Source organism: Rattus norvegicus, chromosome 9 (genome assembly GCF_036323735.1).
Source record: "Rattus norvegicus strain BN/NHsdMcwi chromosome 9, GRCr8, whole genome shotgun sequence".
NCBI classification, from domain to species: Eukaryota; Metazoa; Chordata; class Mammalia; order Rodentia; family Muridae; genus Rattus; species Rattus norvegicus.
Genome location: NC_086027.1, coordinates 50,438,162 through 50,463,119, shown reverse-complemented (window position 1 = coordinate 50,463,119; position 24,958 = coordinate 50,438,162). Strand labels below are relative to the sequence as shown.

General features: G+C 42.3%; 1 protein-coding gene and 1 long non-coding RNA gene across 3 annotated transcripts in view; one reads left to right on the top strand and one right to left on the bottom strand.

Annotated features, from left to right (window-relative positions):
* Nucleotides 1–24,958, bottom strand: part of Slc9a2 (solute carrier family 9 member A2) — an 82,432-nt gene that overhangs the window by 46,924 nt on the left and 10,550 nt on the right. Inside the window, exon 2 of one of the 2 annotated variants that reach the window (NM_001113335.1) lies at nt 3,741–4,204. In NM_001113335.1, the coding sequence (NP_001106806.1) occupies nt 3,741–4,204 (464 nt within the window). Of the gene's footprint in view, nt 1–3,740; nt 4,680–24,958 lie in introns of those variants that run through there. The other variant, NM_012653.2, reaches the window with a different exon arrangement.
* Nucleotides 16,448–24,958, top strand: part of LOC103690525 (uncharacterized) — a 17,440-nt gene continuing 8,929 nt past the window's right edge. The window contains exon 1 of the long non-coding RNA XR_594357.4: nt 16,448–24,395. This is a non-coding gene — a long non-coding RNA (uncharacterized LOC103690525). The remainder of the gene's footprint in view (nt 24,396–24,958) is intronic.

Below are 24,958 nucleotides of genomic sequence, written 5' to 3'. Positions count from 1 at the left end.
AAGTCGACACCTCTGTAATAAATCACTAATAGGCTAATATGATGGCTGAGTGTTTTTCAGCCTGTCATATGATCTAAGGCCCATTTGCTGTGATGGTTTACGTATATGTGCATGTGAGATTATGAATTAAACAATTTGAATTCAGATTTTAAATGTGTATCGATTCAGTGAAGGTGTATAGAACAAATTATGCAAATAAAGTTGTTTATTCTGGAAACTAGCATGCAAATCACTCTATTATAAAACACAGTGTATAACTACTTTATATCACGAATTTCAGATAATTCTGTGATTTGCAAGGTCTAGGTTGAGTGGATAATGTTCCTTGTTTACCATCCTTAAGTGAAATTCCACCCACAGCCCATAATAAGGTACCAGCAGGATGCATCACTAACTTCTATCTTCAAAGCCAGTTGTCCTGTCCCAAGCCTAGCTACAGGTAGATAATGAGGAAACACTCAAGAAAGCTCCATGAATCTTCTTAGAAAACTAAAGCAGTCAATGGCTGCACTGGCATGGTGTGATGTGTTAGTTACCATGTGAGTAAGTCAATTTGTCACAGACTACATGGAAACAGTAGGATGTCTCTGATATCTGGGAATATGGACCACCCTTGGATTTGTCATAAATATAAAGGGTTAACATGCAAATGCTAGCTGAAAACAATTTTGGTCTTCTAATTGTGTGCTACCTCCCTACTTGACTCTAGCTTATCCTTGCCTTTGAAAGTAGCATGATGAGTTTGTTCTGCAACTTCTAGATTCAATATTGCTTGAGCTTTGAGATACTTTTGTGCTAGAAATTCTTCTCTTTAACCTTTCTGGATGATCTTATCATGATAAGGAAGGGGTGGGTTGATGTAACACAGCTTTGCTCTGTTTTACTGATATCCCTTAATCTTCAACTCCTGGTGATGCTACTTGTTTGACTCTAAGCATGCTGATCCAGATTTTTCCCAGCTTTTCATATTCCACAAGTTAGTAAAACTTTTCTTGGTGATACAACTCTAGGATTGAGTCCAGGATCATCAGTAAAATGTCTCCATGTCTGTTCTCTGAAGGACTCTAGGGAGAAGACAAATAACTATTTACACCATTACTCTAGCTGTTCCCAGCATGGATTCAGTTCAGTGCGATACATAATCAGTTCTGTGAGAGAAATAATATTAGGGTGTTTATCTTTGTTGTCATCTGGTAGCAAGCCTGGGAGACTATTCTGATACTCCATGAGTGTATGTTTTGAGAGAGCTTTCAAGGCCACACATGGCCTACCACAGAAACCCATTAGGTTGTCCTGACCACAGATGAGAGCTTCCACTTTAACACACACCACCATGCTTTCTTTGTTCCTCTTTGGCTTTCACTGGGGCAGCCATCCATCTCTATCCACAAAACAGCTCATGGCTGGGCCTCCTTGAGAGCAAGTGCAGGAGGTACCTCAGTGTCTCCCGCTGCATTTGCATACTTTGAATTGTGAGTTATCCAGATCCGTCATGAAATCTGACACTGGAAAAACTCAGAGTAGACCACTGAACTAACTGGGTAAGGGATTCTCTGGGTGGTAGAGAAGGCCCCATAAACTGCTCGTCATTCTGAAAGCAACCTCACTTTCCCTTAGAAGGAATCCAGCAAGGTGTTCTTATTTCCTTCTAAGTTTTCTTTTGCATTAAATAGACTCACTCTAACAATTGCACATCCAGGGCTCCATAATCTCCTCTAGCAAGGGTAAAATTTACATATAAATATAAGTCCCAGGGGAAAAACCTGAAGCCTGGGGAAATTAGAATGAGTTATAAAATGTCTTAACTGTTATGGCAGCTTCTAGTTAAAATTTAATAGCGAAAGTTAATGACTAATCACTGTTAATAAATAATAGAATGTATGAATTGAGTGCGGTTATTTGAGTAAGTTAACTTGCTATCTAGAAAAAAATCCTTCTTAGAAGCTATTCTAAAATTATATGACTCAACTATCAAATTATCTTCTCCATATTAATGTCCACCTGAAGCTAATGCACATCAGATTAAAAAAATATATACTCTCATTTACTTCAGGGATCTGCTTTTGCAGTAAAATATAACTAAGAGAAAACTGCTTTTTCCAATGCACACCGTCAAATGAGTCATGAATTTGAAAGACAAGCGGTAATGGGGAAAAGAGTGAGGTTATGGGAAGTGAACACACTTCAATCTGTCCACCTCAGTTTTATCTACAAGGTGGTAGGACCTCCTTCATAGGTTGTCTAAAGAGTTGGGCATGAGAGAACTGTTCACTAGGAATTAATGGCTGCCATTGCCATCTCCCTCTGACACCACTAGTTCAAACCAACCAATTTCCCAGTTCAGGATCATGTGACTGTAAGTACTGAAAGGAGAGATCTCTGAAGGATCTGGGATCAGGGAAGGATCTGCTTCATCTACCTGACTCCTTGCCTGAGTTCAGAAGGCAAGGCAGAAGTGAACTCTGGTAAAGTTAATGAAAACTCTTAACTCTGTGTGTGATAATGAGATAATTAAAATAATTAGTGATATACATGTATATCACTAGTAAAGGTCTCTTCAAAAGTGTTGTACAATTTGTATATACTAATGGCTTCCCTTCTCACAGGGATCTGAGGTCTCTTAAATTATTACCGAAGACCATTACTTTAAAAAGAAAAATCACAGCACTACGCCATCAGAGATACAATGGCCACAGTCATGTTTCTGCTTCGTAACTTGGTGCTCGTGCTTTGTATTATGAAGATGCTGGCTGGCTACACCCTCTTCGGGGGCCCATTGCAAAATGAAAACAAGGAGCCAATTATACCCTAATAAATAAAATACAGGTAATTAATTAAAATGTGCATTAAGAGTTTCGAGATCGCAGCATAAGATCATTAACCAAAGTGGAGGGTTCTGATATAATGAAATATGTACTCAGTGCTCCCACCCCTTCCTAGACATCCAGTCTGTAGACTCTTCTTAGTGGCCGGCATCTTTGAGCGATAACAATGGGTTGGTGGCTGCAGATTCAGCAAGATGGGAATCTGCCCTCGGAAAAGACCAAGGCAAAGTTCAACAGCTTAGACTTTCATCCTCATCTTCTCATGGTAGGGTAAGGGTGGAAGGTGAAATTGATAACATATGTACAATGATGTAATTAACCTATGACCAATGATATTATCAATCATGCCTGTGTAAAAGGAACCCAAAGGGGTGGGTTCAGAGGGCTTTTGGATAGCTTGCATGTGGGGGTTTGATATGTTAGAGGGGCTATGGAAGCTTCATGTCTTTCCCCCAAGGTCTTGCCTGGTAAGCCCCTTCATCTGTATCTGTTGTAGCATTGATACATTAAACCAGTATATATGAGCTCTGTGAGCTACTCCAGTAAAGAGAAGATGTGGGAACTCTATTGTACAGTCCATTGGTTAAAATTACAAGTCAAGCAAACTAGGGTTTGCAATTACCCTTTGAAGATGAGCAAAAGACAATCTGGGGGACTGAGCTCTTCTTACCTGTGTATCTGATGCTATGTCTAGATAGGCACTCTCAGTAATGATTTGGTTTAGACGGAAGCCAACTGATGTCTGCAATAGAATCTATTGCCCCACTGTTGTGTGGGAGAGACTTCCCTGTAGTATTGTAAGCATACAGAAAGATATGGTGAGCATGGTTGGTTGTTCCCACTGCATCGATGGAGAGCCTTCTACAGTATGAGCGGTAGGTGTTTCCCACGTACTCTGTGATCTGTTCCACTTACCACTGTGACTGCATCGTTGAGCAGAGACTCGCCAAAAACCAGGATATAGAGCTGTTCATTGACATGAATGTTCTCAAAGACAGCAAGCACAGCCACAGGGTCCACAGCTGAGATCAGGCTGCCGAAGAGCAGGTTCTGGAGCAAGGTGATGTCGCTGAGGCCAAACGCCTCAATCTGGCAGATGCCGAACAAAGACAGCCCAATGCCAATGGAATTCCACAGTGTGCCTACCACAGCATACCAGAAAATGGTGCCCAAGTTCTCAAAGAAAGGTCGAGTAGGCATGAAGTAGCCAGCATCCAGAACAATGGGTGGCAGGAGGTATAGGAAAAATACATCCGTTTTCATTGCAGGAGGAGACTTCTCATCGACACCGAAGATAATCCCACCTAGTAGAAGCCCAACCATTATGAGAAGACAGCTCTCCGGCACAATCGTGGGCAACTTGTGATAGAGATGGAAACCTGGTTAAGAGAAACACAGAGCTTGGGTTAGGCAGGAGTCAAAGAAAAGGGGTATTAGTTCCCATAGCAACAATGGATATAACTTCAGAATCCCCTAGATCACTATACTTGGCTCCCATATTGCAAAATGGCCCACTTTTGAAAAGTTTACACTTACCTATTTATGTGTATGCAGGAGACATTACTGAGGCATAAACTGAATTCTAAGCCAGAAATCAAGTGTTTTAAATACATGTTGCTTCCATGGCACAATGTGGGGGCTTCTATACCTTTATTACATTTTCTAAAATGCTGTGCAGAAATGGGAGAGAATGATGAGATTTGTGCGTATGTGTCGTGTGTGCCCCGATGTGTGCCCCTGCTCCTCTTTGTGGCAATACCAGTACAACGTCTTTGCCTGTGTGTGTGCACTCAGCATTTCTCTCCTCTTCACCACAGCCTTCTTTCTGCTCAGGTGCTCTCTACATTAGGAGAAGCACACTAGGAGAAGGACATAGCTATTTGTTTTCCATTTCTGGGAGGCTCTTATGCAGGCCCGAGGACACTTCTGGTGTTGTTTCTCGGGACCGAGCTGTTCACATTGAGTTGATTGTTGCCGCTGTTGTTGTTTCAGTTGTCTGCTTGCTTGTTTGTTTGCTTGTTTGCCCTTGAACTAGCAAGGACGTGGTAATCTGACCAGCGACCAATCAGCTTCCCCCAGTTCTGGGATTAAAAGCACATGCCAATACACCCAGCTTGTTTGCCTGGGTTCAATCAAATCTCGTGTTTGGGCGACAAGCACTTTCTTAGTGGTGCTATCTCCTCAGCCCCAAACAATGCAATTTTATACTTAAAACAAGTCAACTCGGTTCAGAACATCTTCCCGTTAATGTTTCACTCTATCCTAACCTAAACCCAGTAGGTAGTAGACAAGGAAGTTGTTCTTATGTTTTTAAACACTGAAGTGACAATCAAGGGGCCAAGCCCTATAGCCTCTCACCATGGTGGTTTGGGTCAAGAGTCATCTTAGAGATGAGTTCTATTCCTTCCTCCGTTGTCAATAAAGGTTAGTATTTGCTTTATCCTTAATTTCAGGGCCATTAACTTTAATACAGAATGTGTTTAATCTTTGAGACGTGGGATCCTTAAGGGAAAAAACAAGTAAATTTACTAAGAACTGTTTGTGGGGGCACATGCCTTCAATCCCAGCACTTGAGAGGCAGAGGAAGGCAGATATCTATGAGTTTAAGACCAGACTGGTCTATAATTGAGCCCGGGGGGCTCAGGACTGTTACACAGACAGACATTGTTGGGGGGAAAAACAAATAAAAAAAGTATGTTAAGTGACTGCTTTATGAAGAATATATACACACTGAGCTCCACCTCTGGAAGAGTTTCCAAACAAGTGGAGACACAGGGGTATCTCTGAATTACTCCAGTCTGGTACAGGTGATCCAGCTGAATGTAGGAATCGGCTAAGGAGAACATCCACAAGGAGCCAGCACTGTGTGGACTTCAAAGAGTAACCTCCTAGACAGGCATAAGAGCCTTGGCAGAAAGGAGGGGAAGGAAATAGCTGTATCTTCTACTCCATGCAGGAGCCCAGTGTGCCTTTGACATAGAGGTCACCTGAGAAGTGGCTGTCATAGAATAAATGGGAGGGGCATATTGACTGTGAAAGCTTGTGAGGAATGAACATGACATCCCTTGGAGATCAACTGAAGAGGCTTCAGGAGAGCAAGGTAACAACACATCAGCCCGAGACACTTTATGTTTTAGAATCAAAGCAGAATACGAAAAGCCTGTGGCTCTAGCCGAGGCCATCTTAACACAACAGAATGCAGATTACAGAACTTTGGGAGACGATTGGGACCTTGACTCAAACTGGGAACCAGGCACACTGGGCAGCCTTAGCAATGATGCGCAGTGAAAGCCAGCATGGCAGCAACAGGAAACTTAAAGACACTGTGGCAAAGGCTGTACTGGTACAAAGATGATCAGAAAGTCACCCTAGTAGTGGAAAGGGGCTGCAGATGCCAGGTGCAACTGTGGCATCCTTCCAAGAACCAGGTATGTCAGGCACATCTGAGGCACCCTCCCAAGGACCATATTTATCAGGAGCATCTGAGGTACCCTTCTGAGGACCCCGTGTATCAGGAATGTCTGTGGCACTGTCTGGAGGACCTCTCTGCCACTGTAGTGACAGGCAGGGTGATGAAAACACTGCCCTTCGGCACCACTTCTCCTCAGGCCTGACAGCTCTTTCCTCACTGTTCTCATCTCCGTGACTCATTTCTCTCCATGCACCCAGTCAATATGGTCTGCCGGCATCCATATCTTACAATGCCTTCCATAGTGAGACTTCTTCATATAGGGAGACTTCTTTCATCTTTCAGACTCCCAGAGGCTGATTCTCAAAACTCAACCTGCGGCTGCAGGATGACAGACTCATTCCTCCCTCAGTGTTCCAGGGGGAAATTTGTCCATGCTCCTGGAGTCAACATTCCTGTCCTGGGAGTCCCAGAGATTCTGAGATCTACTCTCTCTGTGGATTTGTAAAAGGAAGAACTGCTCACAGTTGGCATCGCATGGCCTGCCTGAGAGCTAGGACTGGGACTCTGATTTCTCACCATCACCAAATATCTCAGAGATTCCTGTGTGTGTGTGTGTGTGTGTGTGTGTGTGTGTGTGTGTGTGTGCGTGTACACGTGAATGTGTGCACGGGACCCACATATATCTTTGAGTTTTTTGTTTGTTTTGTTTTGTTTTAGATCCTCACTCCCACACAGTGACCCTCTACCTTGTTTGAATTGCTTTCCCCATGTAAAGAAGGCTCTCTCTCTTCTGTTCACCCTTCACTAGCTTACTGTGTTGGTGAAAAGGATAAGACAGCAAGCCGTTTAGAGACAGGAGACTTGCAGATCTGTGTTCACTCTGTGAGCTAAAAAAGAGTCTTCCTTCCGTGTTTGGGAAACTCCATGTTTCCTCCCTTGCCCTTCTTCCTTTGCCTCATGAGACTATCATTACTAGAGGTCAAGGTTTGGAACCTTGGTCTTAGACTCCCAGCATTCAAAACCATGAGAAAATAAATGCACCTTTAAAAATTTGCCCAGTCTACAGTGTGGTTGCAGCACCAGGTCTAAAACAGAAAGGTGTCAAAATTATAGGAAAGGTGTGTGGACAAGCCGGAATACATTCCCAGAAACCCACTGCCACGGTTGTTTTAATAACCAACATGATTACAAACAGCATGACATACTGAGCTGTGAGACTCCATGAGCTGAAGCAACTTAATCTGGAAGAATATAAAATAGTAATTTTTACACAATAAAGTGAACATCTGTATGTGGGGTATTCAAATGACCTATTGTGGGCTGTTTTCTTACTACGGCCTGGCAGGCTGGAGTACTAAGTGGAATTAATGAAGCCAGTGGGAGCAGCTGTCCCGTGCTCATGGCCTCTGGCCCACTGACCTCATTGTGAAATGGAATAAGAAGTCCTCCAAAACCCCATCTCCCCACAGGGCTGCCTCCTCTCGCAGCCAGCATTTCCTGTATGATAAGAACATGCCAGCAACAGCCTCCTGGGGAACCCAGGATCCAAGCACACAATTCATTGCCTCCTGGAACTCAGCCCCGAGCAGAACCATGGTCCTTGAAGTTGCCACACTGGACTACCTTGCCAGTTTGGAACGCAGCTTCCCCACTCTCTTGTGTAGGACTGCGGCTGGGTGACTAGTGTACCCAAGCTCTTCTGACTCACCTGTGAGATAGTGAAATATATACCTCCCAGGTAAAAATCCTCAGCAATAACTGGGTTACAGACCACAGGGCACGGCAACTGTCCATGCAACACTGCCAGTGCCCAGAATTGTAACGGCCTCCTTGACTTCATAGGAGAAAGCTGGAGAAAACACTTGTAATGATATGCAGGCAAACCATGAACCCTGGAGGCAATGCAGCACTGGAGGAAGCCTGGTTTCAGAGACACCCACTCCTGTTACTGATGTTTCCTTTCCCTTCCCTAACTCAGCCTCGGGGACCGCGGGCTCTCTCACACTCAGAAGGGAAGCTCTCCAAGTGTGGAAAGCGCCTCCTAAGGCCTCTGAGCAGAGGGTGGCAAATAACATATGAGCTGAAGCAAGGGACAAGAGACAGAGATGGTGTCCATGTATCCCAGACGGGAATGCCTGTCAGTCCACACAACCAGGTTCTCACCAAAACCTCAATCAACAGGAAACAGCGGCGGAGAAGCAAACAGAACAGAGCAAAGAAGGGGGCAAACAGAATGCCAGGCCAATGGGAAGAAGGCCCAAGGAGGCGGAAGGATATATGCAAATATATGCACCGGAAGAAAATCAGCCAAAGGCGAAATCAGGAGCAGGCGGCATCAGACGCGCTCTGTGAGTCAATTGGGACTTTATATAAATGCTCTTGTCTGTCAAAATGGATCGAGTGACCGTTTCCTGAAATAGGACAGTAGCTGCTGAATCTGCTCCGCTGTTCCATGATCAAGATGGGATTAAGTGAAAGGCGGTCACCGGCGTCCTCAGCTTAGTGCCCTTCAGGGTACTAAAGCAGAGGCATGAAGGGCACCCTGTGACATCCTGGTAGACAATGCTTCAGTGAGCAACTGGAATCAGTTGATCACCAAAAAGAGTAGTTTTTATAGCTTTTTTTTAACTGTTTCTTCAATATCAACCACACATACACACACACACACACACACACACACACAATCACATTCACTATGTACATACATTTGTTTCTCTCTTTAGGTATTTTATGAAGGTGAAATTAACTTAAGTAGACAGAAGTCACTGTGCCTGGATGCCCAATTCTCCTAGTATTAGTAAGAAATGTAACAGGCATTGGAGAGGGGGGAAAAAAGAACAAAGGAAATTGTTGCTGGTTTTTATGAGGCTGATATGAACTGCTACAGAGATAATACTGAGCAGTTCAGAGAGTGGCCAAGATTTTCAGCATTGTGCTAGAGAATAAATAGTTTTAGCATGCAGGCTGCGTTTCAGTTTGACTTCATGGTGCAAATGAAACAATGCATTATGGGTAACAACAAAGTGAATCCCTGTGCCCATGTTCCAATGATGCTTTATTTATGAACTTTGAAACTAGACTCCTGCACAGTTCCACATGCTGCCATGTTCTTATTTAAATTTGGTTTTGGTCATTTGGAAATGATCATCTGCCCATGCACCATACAAAGCCAATCCATGGACAGCAGGCTGCTATGCCCTTACCTACCCAGGGACAGGCTACTTGTAGTTCCTGGTAAGTTCTGTTTATTGTTTGAGGGCTATCATATTTCTTCTCATTCAATTTTTATTACCAGCATATAAAACTCTGCAATGATAGTGCTTTAAATTTTTACTGTTTTATTTTTATTGTAACAAATCTCAGTAAGAGAACAAGCATATAATCACATAAAAATACAATGTACAATACTCCTCCCCAAGAGTGACATGAATTTAATCTCCCTCTACATACAAGTCTAGAAATAAACTGAGCTTAAAAGCTAAACATCTGCCTAAAAGTAAAATCACTAAGATTAATTTACTACAGTTTCTCAATATAGCTACAGTAGCCTGTTTTATCAAATTCTGGGAAGACGGCAAAACAGAAAAAATACAGGAAGCTTCAGATAGCAGGATCCACCAAAGAGCAACAATGTAAAAGTCAGAATCAGAAAAAAGCATAGAAAATAAATGTAAAAACATCAACAAATAAAAACCAAGCAGGCAAGGCAGGTAGAGAGGTCTCTCTCTCTCTCTCTCTCTCTCTCTCTCTCTCTCTCTCTCTCTTTCTCTCTCTCATACACACACACACACACACACACACACACACACACACACACACACACATCCATCCATCCATCCATACACATCCATACACAGCTGAAGAAAGACAGGGGATTAGCAGAAAGGAGTAGTTGAGACTCTCTGAGAAGCTGCATTAGCGTGAGCTAAAGACAAATGTTAATGTCCCAATGCCATTTGATTTTTGTTCTATATTTTAAAGCGGATTGAAGAAATACATAAGGGCATCTATTTGATGAACGAATATTTGCCAAGCTTGAGTTAAGCACAGAACAATCACATGTGGGCACCGAGGTGGTACTGTGCAGTGAGTTTTGGCTGCCTGTCCCATCCCTGAGGCCTAAGGCTGGCTCTCCTGAGAGTCAGTAATGGTCTATGTAAGTCATGCCTACCTGACTGGGGAAAAGAGAGAAGAATATGGAATAATTGCTATGAAAGCTTGTTTTCAGGTATGGAAAGGAATAAGCAAGGCCGTCTGAACCTAAAACATGTTTATTTTTCTAAAGTATTTCTATTTACATAACAACTAGATAAATATCTCCAGAAACAGAAGTGCAGTAAAGAAATTGGCCGGACATAACAGACAGAAAATAGTAGCATTATTTTTAATCAGATATTCTAAAGAATTCTTATAATATAATTCAAGTAAAAACTGGGTAGAATGTATTTCAGAAAGTAAATCACACTAAGTAAACTACTAATCCAAATACTTAACACATGAAACACAAACATAATATACAAAATAATAGAATTCAATAAATAAAGAAGAATTAATTTTAAAATATTTTAAAGATATATTTTTATTAAAATGTATCTTTTTATTTAAAATAAATATATTTTATTAAAGATAATAAAAATTAAAAATATATTCAAAAATATACTACCAAGCATGTAGACTTGACATAACATTTAGTCATAAACTAAGGATGAAAGATTAATTTAACAATCGCCCTCAAACATACTTTAGCTCAATGTACACTGGCTTTCTTCTCATTAAATATTACACCTATTGGGTTTACAAAACACAGATCTTAGTAAAATTATTGCAAACTTTGAAAATAGAAATGAATCATCAAACATTGTTGAAATCACCTAGAGCAGATTTCAGATGCTACTTAATTTCCCAGATGACTTGGCCACTTAAAGGAACGAGAAAGCTAATGACTTCCCATCCAGGATGGACTTTGGAAAGGTACAAAGTCAAGAATTGGCCCTTAATCATAGATTTATTGAGCATCCTCTGTCAATGAGGGTTGGATGACCTAGATCACAGATACACCTTGAATTCAATGAACACATCTCTAGTCTGGTAGATGAGATGTGCCCATAAAAATTGATGATGGGAGAAAGATAATGATCAATGTCTTCGTAGAGGAGATGCAACAAATAACAGAGAAATAGGAGTGGAGAGCATCGCAGATAAGGACATGCAAGAAAGCTTCATGAGTGAAGGTGACATTAAGACTGGTTGATGAGGCCTTTTTAAATTCCTCTAGAAACGAAGCAAAAAGGAAGACTCAGGGAAAGACTAGGTCCAGAAGGACTTGCTGTGACATGTTTGAAGGAACTGTGATCCAGCAAGGATCCACACTGCTCAGAATGTAAGCAATACCCCTTGACCCACCTCCCTACCACTGTGAGAGGAAACCAGTGAAGAGATGGTAGCATCACCCCGTATTCATACATGGATAAAAACAGAAAGAAGTCACTTTCAAGAAACCAGAGACTGAAATTTAGAAATAAAATAGAATACCCAAAGAGGCATACATACAGCCCTGTCGACAATCTTGTGGAAGATGGTCTCCACACAAGAAGGAGTTAATGTCAGAATGGGCACTTAGTAATAAAAAAAGAACTCTCAGATAATAAGGATCTCTATTTCTTCGTATACCGTGCTCATAGGTTTGAAAAGTCATAGAATATTGCACTGGGGATATTTACTATAGTTTTGTATGTGATGGGAAGAAATGGAGGAAGCAGATATCATTACCCCATCAAATTATTTTGGTTTCATCTAATCTACATTTCTTGCAACCACACACTAGTCATTACCACTGGCACAAGGGGAATAGTGGCCATCCAATGATAAGACACAGAAGTTATATGAATGCACAAAAGCAGGTGATAATGAGGACATAGGGGAAAGAAGAGAAGCATGAGAGAGTCCTTCTCATGGATATTTCATATCTGTGTGGTTTCAGAGAGACAAGAATCCCAAGTGAGGTAAAGGAGTCTAAAAATGGTATAAGTTCTTTCCAAAACATGAATGAAAAGAACAAGAACAGAGACCCTGGGCTGGGAGACTTCTGGTCAACCAGGCCAGTCTGGCAGGAGCTCAGAGAGTGAAGGAGAGCACAGTAGAAAGAAAAGAACAAGCAAATGCCTGAACATGTCAATTCTGGGGCCAAGGGACGATTTTGGATCTTTTCAGAGAATAATGTGGAGACCTAGGACGCTCGTGAACAGAGGTAGGTTATGACTAGATTCATGATTGTAAAGGACGGTTTGTCTGCTGTCAGCATGTTTTTGAAGAGCTGGGAATCGGCCTTCATCAAGAGGAAGGTGCACATAAGAGAGGGTCAGATCATCAAGTTTGGATACTGTTGCTCCAACATATGATGCCAACCTGGAGAGTCCTGAGATGGGGGGGGGTGGAGGGAGTCAAGGAGGGGTCCACAGTTTTAGTTCAACCAACTGGATATTGAGTGGGTCATTATTGAGATGGAGAACAACAGGAAAAAGACAGAAAACGCCAACCAGAATGTTCTTGAACAACTTCGCTCTGCTTAAAGGGTTACCTAGAATAAATAGCAGGCAGTAAGTGTAGAACACTATGGAAGAGCCATGGCTTTCTAAAGATGTGATGTCATACTTGTTCTAATCACTGCCACACACACTGCCATCTGGTTTTATTGCACCATGAATGAATCATAAGAATGAAACTATAAATCCAGATAGTGGCACATAAAGGCAGAAGAATGTCTCATAAAGAAAGAGGCCAGATACCAATGAGGACAGACATCATAATTTAATTGTCATTACAGAATCGCGTAGATAGCAAGACGTAACAGAAATACACAGAGACATTTCTTTATAGTTCAACTGTAAAAAGACAGACTCTGGGTGGAGTGCATTTGTCACACCTGTAACCACAGCACTTGGGGGGAGGAGGCAGGAGGACCAGGATCTGCAGGTCAACCTCAACCACATAGAAAGTTCAAGGTTAGCCTAGGCTATATGAGATTGATCTCAAAATAGCAAACAACAAAACTCCCAGTTGGTCATAGTTTAAGAGAAGGAAGACCATCACCGTGAAGAAAATAAAGAATATTAAGGTTGGAATATTTAGGCCTTTGCACTAACACCAAATCACACATGTAGATCAGTAGACTAGAACCGAAGGCCCAGATGTAAACATTCACAGCTCCAACCACCTCTTGTTTGACAAGGATTCTGAAATTATATGCTGAAGGAAATAAAGCCTCCTTGACAAACAATGCTGGAACTGATCATTTGTATACTGAAGAATAAAAGTAGGTCTCTCTCTCCCTTTATGAACATGCACATAAAATGGATCAAAGACTTTAATGTAAAAACTGCTACTCTGGAACTGCTAAGAACACTTCAACGCCCAGGTATGGGCAAGCATTGTCTGAACAGGACATCACCTGGTGAAGCAATAGCCAACAGAAAGAGGTGAAACTTCACAAAAGGAAGCAATCCATCGAAGAGGTAGCCTCTCTCAGAGGATGCAGACCTAGAGTACACAAAGAACCCAAAACTCTAAACAGCAAAAAGCAGACCATGCAACAAACAGGCTAACGAGCGGAACAAAGAGTTCTCAAACAATCAAAGGAATGCAAGGGAAAACTGCGTTGGGATCAAATCTCACCCAGTCAGAATAGCAGTCACCATGAAAACAAATAATACTCAAATGTTGGCCTTGCAAAGAGGATGTCTGAGGGGAAACCCTTACATCCTACCAGAAGGGATGTAAACTAGCCCAGCCACTATGAAAATCAGCAAGGGGGTTCCTCAAAACACTAAAAGGGACCTGTCATGTGACCCAGCTATGCCTCTCCTGTGCATGTGCCTGAAGAACTTCAAGTCAACACATGGCAGATACTTACACATGGGTATTCTTGTGTCATGTGTGAGGATTCATGCTAACTTATGGGACATATGCAAGACAGACTCTTTGCAATTATCTTGTCCAGATAAAGCAGACCAGTGTTAGGTGTTTGATTGTCTGTACCCACTGGCATTTCCTGGCTACTGGTTTCTTCAGGTCAGGGTTAAAAACATTAGAAAGGGAAAAATACAAAAAAAAATTCACAAACAAACATACAAGGAGCTGCCTCACATACTAACATCTGATTTCATTTCACCTTTAATGACTCATTGGAATGAAACTGCAAGTCCAGATAAGAGGCCATCAACAGAATAGAAGGAGGAAATAGAATTTATTTTCATGGTATGACTTTTTTTAAGCCCATTAGAAGAACAAAATTGTATTGTTTGTATGAAAATGAATACAACCAGAGATAATAGTAACTGAATTAAAAGTCAGTCTCAGGGAACAAATGTTGCAAGTCTTTTCTCAATTGTGAGTTCTGACCTTTACAGGCACATGAAGTCAAAATTGTATAAATAACAAAAAATAGGAATGATATTGCTTCAGAAGTGTCTAACATACAGCCCTCAACACACATGTGGTCTAGGGTAGCTATGAATTCAGCCCAATGTAAAATGATAAAAGTTATTTAAAACACTACTAGATTTATTATTTTGTAAATCAGTTGTGTGTTCATGGATGTAACAGATGGCAACATACCAAAGAACCCAGAAGATTGGAGAACCCTGTCAAGGGAACAGAGGGAGCAATGGCATTCGTGGGCGATGGGGCAGGGAGTCAGGTACCAGGGACTACACTCAACGTGCATTGTATGCTTGCATGAAGACAAACTCATATAATGCTAATAAAATTAAAATAAGTGCAAACAAAAAAGTCATGGAAATAGAAAAATTTTAAACCATGGTAATGTTCGAACTCATCTTACTAAAAGTCTGAAGAAAATGAAGGGTAAGAAAATGAAGGTTAAACGAAGATGACCAGATCTCTCTCCCCAGGAAGTTGGAAGACATATCTCACTTCTCATTTGTCGCACCTGACCTTAACCTTAAGCAAAACGGGCCAGAGCGATAGATTATGGGAAGAATCCTGGCTCCAACTCCAGGTCTGGATGGCGGAACACTAAGGGGTTTTGTAGGTGCTTCCCAACCTGGTGAACTGAACCTGGGTTCTCCGGAAAGCATCAGTGTTCTTACTTAGTGAGTCACCAGTCCAGACTCTCCATCATTTATAGATTTTTTTGGTATTATTAATTTTCCTTCTAATATCGTTACACTTGAACTAAAGAGGACGCAGCCAGGAAATCCCAGTGGATAGAAACAACCAAAGACCTAACACAGATCTGCTTTATCTGGACAAGAGACCTAGAAAGAATCCACCTAGCAGGAAAGAAGTTTCAAATAATAACAGCTCTACTCCAGCCAAACTCCGCAGAAGAATCTGTGGTCTTACGCCAGCAAGGTCTGAGCCAGCCATCTAGATTCCACCCGCCGTCACAGGAGTTCTGGGAACACTTGACCTGGCCATTGATGCAGCATCAGAATTCAAGATGTGAGACTTTCATTTCTACTGCACGGCAATGAATCCTCCCCAGTCAGAAAAGCCAATTCTGAGGACATTAATTACATGACTATACTCCACTCCCAGCCCCTGCCCGAGAAAAGGAAAGAAGATTCACCCCTCCACCCCCAGAACTGTCAAAGATAGAAAAGATGATATCACTGCTGACCCTGTCAAATTATTTCATTAAAATCAAAATGGCCAATTTTATATGGTATATCCTTGTGAAGAAAATAATCTTCACTTTCATTAGTACCCCTCCTTCCCATTGTTATAAAATAATGGTGTAAGTGCAACATTAAATATTGATTTAACTGCGTAAACACTGCTAAGCAAGCAGGTGGGAGAGAGGATGCTTTGCTCGGACGGATATTTGCTGGTAAGCAACACGTTGTGTTAATCCGGAAAGTGTTACCCTGACCTGTTGACAAAGAGCATGAGCCGAGCCTCTTTAAGGCACTTTGGACTCCATTTTGAAATGTGTGATCTTGGGCTCTTTTAAAAGGGAAAAGGATACATGAGAATTGTTGGCCATTCAAAGGAAAACATAATTTATAAAAATAAGCAGAGCAAAATGGGAAGAAATGGAGAAATGCTAGATTACATTGGAATATGATGCCATAAAAGCCCTGCCTCCCACAGCATGATATACACCACGAAAGCCCCGCCTCCCACAGCATGTGTGTTTATTCACTTGTTCTTCCTTTAAATTTATAAAAATGCTCAATGAAAAAGAACATGAGAATAATTACATTATAAAATTTTTATAAATACAAAACTCATTGATCTTTATCCCTAGCTAAAGGCAACCACCTCTTTTTAGCAAGAGTAAAGGAACTGTTTCCTTTAGGTGATTAATTACTGCCAGAGGTCTGGAGATGTGGCTCTTGCTTGGCGTGTGTCCAGAGCCTTTGCATGTATTTATCATTGTAATTGCATGCAGGAAACTGTACTAATTTTCTTCAGTGTTAACCTGCCTGTCAAATAAATTCCCACTCATCTTGAGGGCACTCACATCCCACAGAAAAGGCTTAGACTCCTCAAATATAACCATGTGCGAAGTCGCAGATTCAATGAAGTTCCTGTGTTTTGGATTTTTTTTTTGTCTGTTCTTTTTTTCACTTCAGGGGACTATGAAAGACTACACATTCGATGGAAACCAGACTTGGAATATTGATTTTTTCTGAACGGCATGGTCCAGTTTTTCCTGTGAGCATCTGATATTCAGCTCCTACTCAGCTATGTGGTCACAAGGGGAAACAACCAAGACTCCAATTTCATTCTTCTCAATCTGTGGGGCATGAAAAATCTATCTCTAAAAATATTTACATTAGGATTCATAGCAGCATCAAAATTTCATAAGTAGCAATGAAATAATTTTGTGGTTAGGTGTCACCACAACATGAGGAAGTATATTAAAGGGTCACGGCATTAGGAAGGTTGAGAACCACAGCTCTGGTTGCTATGATCTTAAGCTACACAATCCCATGGGTTAGGTTTATTAACTGTATTTTGAATTAATGATATTTTCGATTTAACATTAACTTACAGGGAACTATTGCACTATAAGTTGGGCATCTGCAATAAGAACGAAATTTCAAGTCACGTGACACATCTTCGGCTAGTCTATAACTGACATGACACAGTGGACTGACTGCTCGATCACATTACGTGTCTATGGAGCAGTTCCACAAATGCACTCATCTTTAGAAATGGAGGGATTTCTTACTGAGAATTTCCTACGTGTCTCCCTGGGGGGAAAAAAAACAGCAGAATTGGGTCCATCTTCTATCACACACCCTATGCTCAGTTCTGCAAGATGTCAACTACCGAGAGCTGGGCAGTGGTGCCCTTTAGTCAGGTTAGGGTTCAGTTGGTTCCATTTCTTTCTCCCCTAGGAGCCTCCTGCTGGCTGATTTGTGTCTACACTGAAGTTTGAGAAAACCAACCATCACGAACTGCTATGACTGTGGTGGAAGCTGGGCAAACCCTGCCATCTTCCTCTCTGTTCTTCTTAGAGACATGATCTTCCTTTCAACAGGAACGAAGCCTCTGGCCTTCCACAACTTATCAGCACCTTGATCCTGTAAGGGAAGGTTTGCTGCTCAGAGCCCACGTGACTCTCTCCAGACTCATATCCGTAGCTGGTTGCTGTCCACCCGAGGACGAGGTCACTGTAGGTCCAGGGCACAGTACAGAGTTGCTGAGGTCCACATCCATGAGATAGAAGGACTTCTGTGAACAGCCATCCCAGCACCCCTGTCCCCAGGTACAGATGCAGAATCCTAATCTGATCACAGAGTCTGGAAACAGAGTTTGACTCATGCCCCGGTTTAATCATTGGCTGAATCCTTTCTTCAATCTCAGACTATTATTAGCAGTCAAGGTAATTAGAAAAAATTAGATCAAATCTTAGAAGGATTTTTTTGTTTACAAAGAGCTTAGTGCAATGGATTAAACATCTATAAAATGAGTCAGGAAAAAAAAACTTTTTTGAATAGAGTCCTCCAATATCTATAAATAGAAATTTTATACTTAGTGCTTTAAGCAGTAACTTGGTAATTCCCTTCACAGACTCAAAGTCTTCTGAATATGGAACATATAAAGATAAGTATGCACCGTTACGCGTGCACGCGCTCACGTGCGCGCATGCGCGAGCGCGCACACACACACACACACACGCGTGTGCACTTACACACACATATACATACACAGAGGGAGGCAAAGATGTGTCTTTCAGCAATTCGATGTGGACAAAGATTGAAAGCAGGCTCCGTTTGCCCTCTAATAACAGGAAACTTTTGTTCACTCACCTAGATGTTTTGAAAACACTATGCTGTGAGTAGTAACAGGGGAGGGGGCCTGGGTATAATGCTGGGTATAATACTGAATACACCCACTCATGGGGAACTGAAGCAGGAGCCCCCAGGGCCAGGGTATCTTCAGGCCCCTAGTGCTCAGGTCAGTTCTGGGTAAGAAGTTCCAGATGAAGCTCCCCTATGGGCTAAGGGTGCTGAGCTCACACAAAGCACACTATAAAAGGAGCAGTTCCCTTGATGGACTCCTTCCCTTATAACATAATAGCAAGGCATCACCCTCTAGTACAAACCTAAATAGGTCTCAATGAAGTGACAACCACAGGCAGTGGAGTTTCCCCAGGCAGCCTCAGTAATGACTTCTAGGCATGCATGAGAGCAGGAAGGATGGTTCATCTTTATCATCAATTTGACTGGGTTTGAAATCACCTAGGAGACCATTCTCGGATGCCTGTGAGTACTTAAGAAGATTAACTCAGGATGCAAAGAGCCATCCCAAATGTGGGTAACACTATCCCACGGTCTGGGATCCTAGAATATTAAAAAAAGAAAGAAGGGAGAAGTCGAGTTCAGGACCATTCATCCTGTGTACATGATATGGCCAGCCATCTTGCTACCATGCCTTCTCTATCTCTATCAAGGCCCACAAACCATGACCCCAAATAAGCCATGTACTATTGTATATTAGATGTTTCGTTTTGTTTTGTTTTATGGGGGCTTACATTTAAGAGACTGTCTTGAGTTTCAGGCAAGACTATATTAGAGACTCTGGGGGTTTAGAAGAGGGCTGTTCATGATTATGGAAACTTTTAGAGCACACGAAACATATTAAACTGCTTTGCTTCCCTACCAGCATGGACTATACCCCCCCCACTCCAAACAATGAACCCAAAGACTTTTCCTCATTAAGTTCCTCTTGTCAAGAGTTCTGTCCCAGTCCTTAGGAAAACCTCTGAGGGAGCAGGTAACAAACACCTCTCTACAGGTTTATTTTGCTTTATTTTGTATCTCGATGCTATACAAAGTAAACCGATGTCCTACCTTTCCACCTAAGAAAGCAAGCTGAGCTTCCCCCTGAAGGACAGAGGAGGCGTAACACAGAAACCTACAACCATGGGAGCACTTGGCTTCTCCCTCAACCATGGACTCACTTTTGATTGAAGGTCGTTAATAGTTCTGAACTTTCTATGAAACGTAAACCAATTATGTACCGAGATAGGGTGGTCCCTTCCCGCCGGTGGGCATCATCTCAAATTAATTGACTTGTGAGCCAGGAGGGAGGAAGGCTGTAAGGGCCATCCTCTGCTTTGGAAGATAGCCAGTTTTTTTCTCCGCTAGCATACTCAGACCTCAGCATTCAGCAGAAGAGCACCGGTTCTGTTACCATCCTGGTTACTATGCACAACTCTCTGGGAGCAGAACACAGTGACAGCGAAATACACGAGAGGGACACCTTTAAGAAAGTCTGGTAATTTAAAAATGGCTGCGTGCTGTCACACTCTAATTCAGCTCCAGAAATTAACAGTAATGACCCCAGAGAGTTTCGCAATGTTTTCTGCATATATCCTCTCTGGGTGTGAAACATGTGCCTCTTCAAGAGGAGAAAAGTCATCCAGGGGTGCCAGGGAAATTTCTCATATAGCCAGGTGGGAAATGAGATCCCGCTGTTAAAACAGAGAGTGTTGCCCTTGGACATGCTAAGGATTCCTACTTAGAAAAGTACCGGTCTCATGTTTCTGGGGAGAAGTCCGAGCAGAGGTCATTCAACTTGTGGGGAATCTGATGAGACATTTTTATATTCTCTAAGTTTCTCCCCCTGTTCTCGGTCCCCCACGGAGTATTTTGTGTCCCCGCCCCAACTCCACACATTTTAGAAATACCATCTGATAAAGGAACTTAATGGAAGACAGTTCAAACTGAAAAGATTCTTCCCAGGTGCAGTCCAGTGCAGAGGCATTCTTTGGATGGAGTTCTGGTGTCCTTAAGTTCCAGCTACTCTTTCTGAATCCGCCCTTTGCACAGTTTAGCCAAAGGAAGGAGCTCAACTGGTAGGGACAAGGACCTGGGTGTGCTTTAAGCTGAATTTAAAACCTTCCACCCAAGCCAACAGGTCAACGTAGTTCTTCCTCTATTGCTCTGGGGCAGAGGTTAAACCTCGGACTTGCCTTTCTTTCAGACCCTGTGTTACTAAATGACTGATGGGTTTCTTTGTTTATATCCCAATGTCCTTGTGATACAAGTTTTTCCAAGGAGGTCACCCCACCCCTGCAACCACCTTGGGTGGGAACTTGATTTTATGGTTGAGTTTTATTCCTCCAGGAGGCTGGCTGCTAAGCCAAGTGACCAGTTACTTAAAATAAATAGATGGAAATAGAGGAAAGGAATCCACAATTGCCAGCAATTGCCATCGAATCTCACTTCTCAATTAAGTGGTTTCGAGCACTCAACAGTAATCACCACAGGGGTATGGGAGATATTTGTACGCTGGTGGTTCTTTGGAGGCCAGGGAGTAGAAGGTGGTGGTTTGAGAATGGCCCCAGAGACCAATGTGTTTGAATTTTAGGTCTCAGTGGAACTGTTTGGGAACCCCTTTGGAGTTGAACCACCCTTTTGCAGGCCTTGCATATCAGATATTTACATTACGATTCGTAACAGTAGCAAAATAACAGCTTTGAAGTAGCAACGACATAGTTTTATGATTGAGAGTCACCACAACGGGAGGAACTGTATTAAAGGGTCACAGGGTTAGGAAAGTTGAGAAGCGTTGCCTTAGATTGTCTGTACACGAATATCAGCAGGAACACAAGACAGTATAAAAGAAAGTCTGTTCTAGCCTGAGGAAGGGAGTAGATTGCAGTTGTGAAATAACTGAGCAGAAAAGGAAGTTCTGGTCTCAACTGTAACATTGTAACCAGACAAGAACAAGAGGTCTGTGTGCCGAGCTTCTGTGGAGGCAGCCGATGGTCTCTCACTCATACACAGATGACCAACTAAAGGGTGCCAAAGCTGAGAAGGTTGGCCTGGGCAGCGTAATACAGTTATGAGAGGAGGGAGGTACAGAGCTGTTTCACAGGGGCAGGATGTTTTCTGATTTCCTTGGAAACTGTGAATCCCTTGAGCTGCAGTGAGCATCATCTTCCAGACTGGAAGATGGATGCCACTCTACTAAAGAAGCAGCCCAGGGTTGACACTAATAATGCCTTCTTGCCGACCATGAAGACTAGGAGTGAAAAATCACATGGGAAAGATACAGCTGGGTTCCTTGATGGACAGCAGGTTTCTCCTCCACTGGGAGTTGGAGGCAGAAAGATTCTGAGTTCTAGGCTATCCTAGGTTACAAAGCCCTGTCTCAAAAACCATAAAAACTCCATCTTCCCACCCCCAGGATTTCCCACCTCCCATGGGACTGTCAATATTCTATCATGCCTAAGGAGAGGCTCATGAGGCCTCACCCGTCCCTCATACCCTAAAGGCAGCTAATGGCTGTTTAGCTGGGGCAAGTCATATAACTTGTGGTGTAGCCACTGGTAAGTTGTTCTTCCTAAGGAAATAACCCTCCATTCATGCTCCTCTCAGCAGCTCTATTGTATGCAGTGAGGCACACACACTGGCAAGCAAAATGAGCTCTACAGGAGTATGGAGAGGATCAGAGAGGACAGTGAGAGATGGAATGATTGATATAAATGCATATATGTGTGTATACATGCATACATATATGTGTGTACATATATATGACATGCATAAAATTCTTAAATAATTGCACATAGAACACACACATGTACTTGGAAATACATTATATATAATGTTTTCTATACATATAGTTATAGAGTTATAGTTCTTTTCCACTGCCTATGCATTATTGACTTATCCATGGATATTCATGACAGCTCTGGGCTGCCAGGGAGGTGCCAGAACAGTGTCATAGAGCTAGCTTGCCCTCACAGGGAAGGGCACACCTTGCCTGTAATAGCCCCTACATGCAGAGCCTGGCTGCTCAACCTTCAATTTCCAAGGACAATCTAGGGTTAGAGGTGGGTGTTCTCTGCCTTTCCTTTTCATGGCAAACTAAGCAAAAGTAGGCAGATGACTTTCTGCGTTTTCTCTTACACAACACTGGAACCTGAAATATGTATGACTTGGATAGAAGCCTATTCATAACACCAACAGCAGGAGGCCAGAACATCTAAATAAGCGAATGACTTCCCATGGAACGAGCGGACGGGATGGATTTCTGCAGTGTGCTGTTATGCTTTGGGAGAAAAGCTGTTCTCCCCGAGGCTGGCCACGTGTCTGAGGTCCTTAAGACAGCAAGTTCAAAGCATAGTGACTCTGCTGTACCCACAGCTGAGTGACAAAGCTGCCACCATCGGATTTCATAGTTGAAATAAGAAAGGCGAGTGAGGGTCATCCTGTGACGTCAGATTTGTGGCTAAGTGAGTGGCAGAGCTGGGTCTCTGGGCGCCAGAGTTTAGAGGACCAGTCAGGTATGTTCAAGGATAGAATGCCCATCATAAGCAAGTGGATAGGCTAAGATATTTGAGAGTGAAAGGCCAAATGAATAATACATGTGCCAGGACAATAAATTTAAACCACAAGTGTCATACAGGGTGTATTGTTACCTTAATTACTGTACAATGTGCGTGTGGAGAAACAAAAAAGGTTTTCTCATTATTATTCACCTACTTAATAATTATTTATTGACTCTTTAATAAGTACCATATGCAGTCCCAGACCATGAGTTAATACACTGTCCCTTCCTGCTTAATGACCACATCTTCTAGTGCACGCCACTTGTATGTGCTTATGTGCCTGAATGTGCATAATGGTCTGTCACACAGGATGCATGTATGTGACAACAAGAAATACACGTTTAGAATTCTCACATTAAATATCCATTAGAATCCATATAGTAGCCCTCATTCCTCTCATTTTGACTCCTTAACATATTAAATTTGTTCAGCATCCTCCCTCTGATCCATGGGGACATAGTCCCAGATCTGTCTGAAATCAGAAGTAGTAGGACACCCTATATGTGTATTATGTTTTGCATGCAGCTCCACGCTGATGATGAATTTGAACTTATAAGTTACACAATGTGTAAATTCAACAAAAATTGCTACTGATAAATAGAATAGCTACAGGGATTTACTTAAGTAGTCAAGTGGATGCAATTATTCTCCCTTGAATACTCTTTTATTAAGATGTTTTTCAGTTATGTGTGTATGTGTGTGTCTGTGTGTTTTGGTATGTGAATGTAGGTGCTAGCTAGTACCTGTAGTTATAGGTGGTTGCAAACCCCATGACATGAATGCTGGGAACAAAACTCTGGTCTTCTCTTAGCTGCTGAACCATCTCACCAACCCCAATTATTATCTCTTGAAAGAAATAAGACCATTGAAATTAATGAGATGATTCATCCCTCACTCTGCATGATCACAGGTAAATGGAATTGTGGGATATAAGTTACAGGTCAGGGCATCTCAAAGCATAAACATTCTATACCACCAAATAGAAAAGGCCACATCAAGATTCTGAAATTCTAGACATGTGTACCAGTTCGGTTGCTGATAACACATTCTCCTTCCTTGTTCTTTCCATCCCACCAAACTTGGAGTGTTGCTAGGAAACCATGTTGCTTCTCACTCCGGACCACCAGCTGTTTCTGTGTGCTATTCCTATTTATTCTGGTTGATTACCACAACTACCCCGTGAAGGAAGCCAGTGGAACACCCGCTGTGGTCTGATTTTACGGTGATGGTCTAACCTGGTCAAAAGAGATAAAAGGGTCAAGAATGAGTCTCAAGGACAGCTCTTTGTCTCCAAGGAAAGAACGGATAGATCCGGTCCACCAAGGCGCTCTGGAGACTACAGGTAGGCATACGACACCATTGGTCTTTGCGGTTTCTGGACATTGGCTCCAGAATCCCTCTCCAGCAGCAAAGGCTGCAAGTGATCAAGTCTTTTACATGCATTGGTGCAATGTTTACATACCACTTATGCATGTCCTCCCTGTGCACTTTAAGTGATCTGTAGATGACTTATAACCCATGAGCAATGTAAATGCTATTTATACTATACTATACTATACTATACTATACTATACTATACCATACCATACCATACCATACCATACCACACCACACCACACCACACCATACCAGACCAGACCAGACTAGACCAGACCATACCATAGTAAGAAAAAGACATTCATATTCAAGTGTTTCATATATATCTAGCACTTCTGTAGTGTTTCTGATCCACTGTTTCTGCACAGAAACAGGCCCCACAGACACAGAGCTCTACCTGTAATCCAACATGCTTTTTCTTCCAAGAAGTGAGCAGACACCACCACACAGAGATGAATGATGAAATAATTTTGGCCCCAGGTCAACCGCTGCCAGCTGGATGGCTGGGGCAATGTAGTTAAGCTCTTT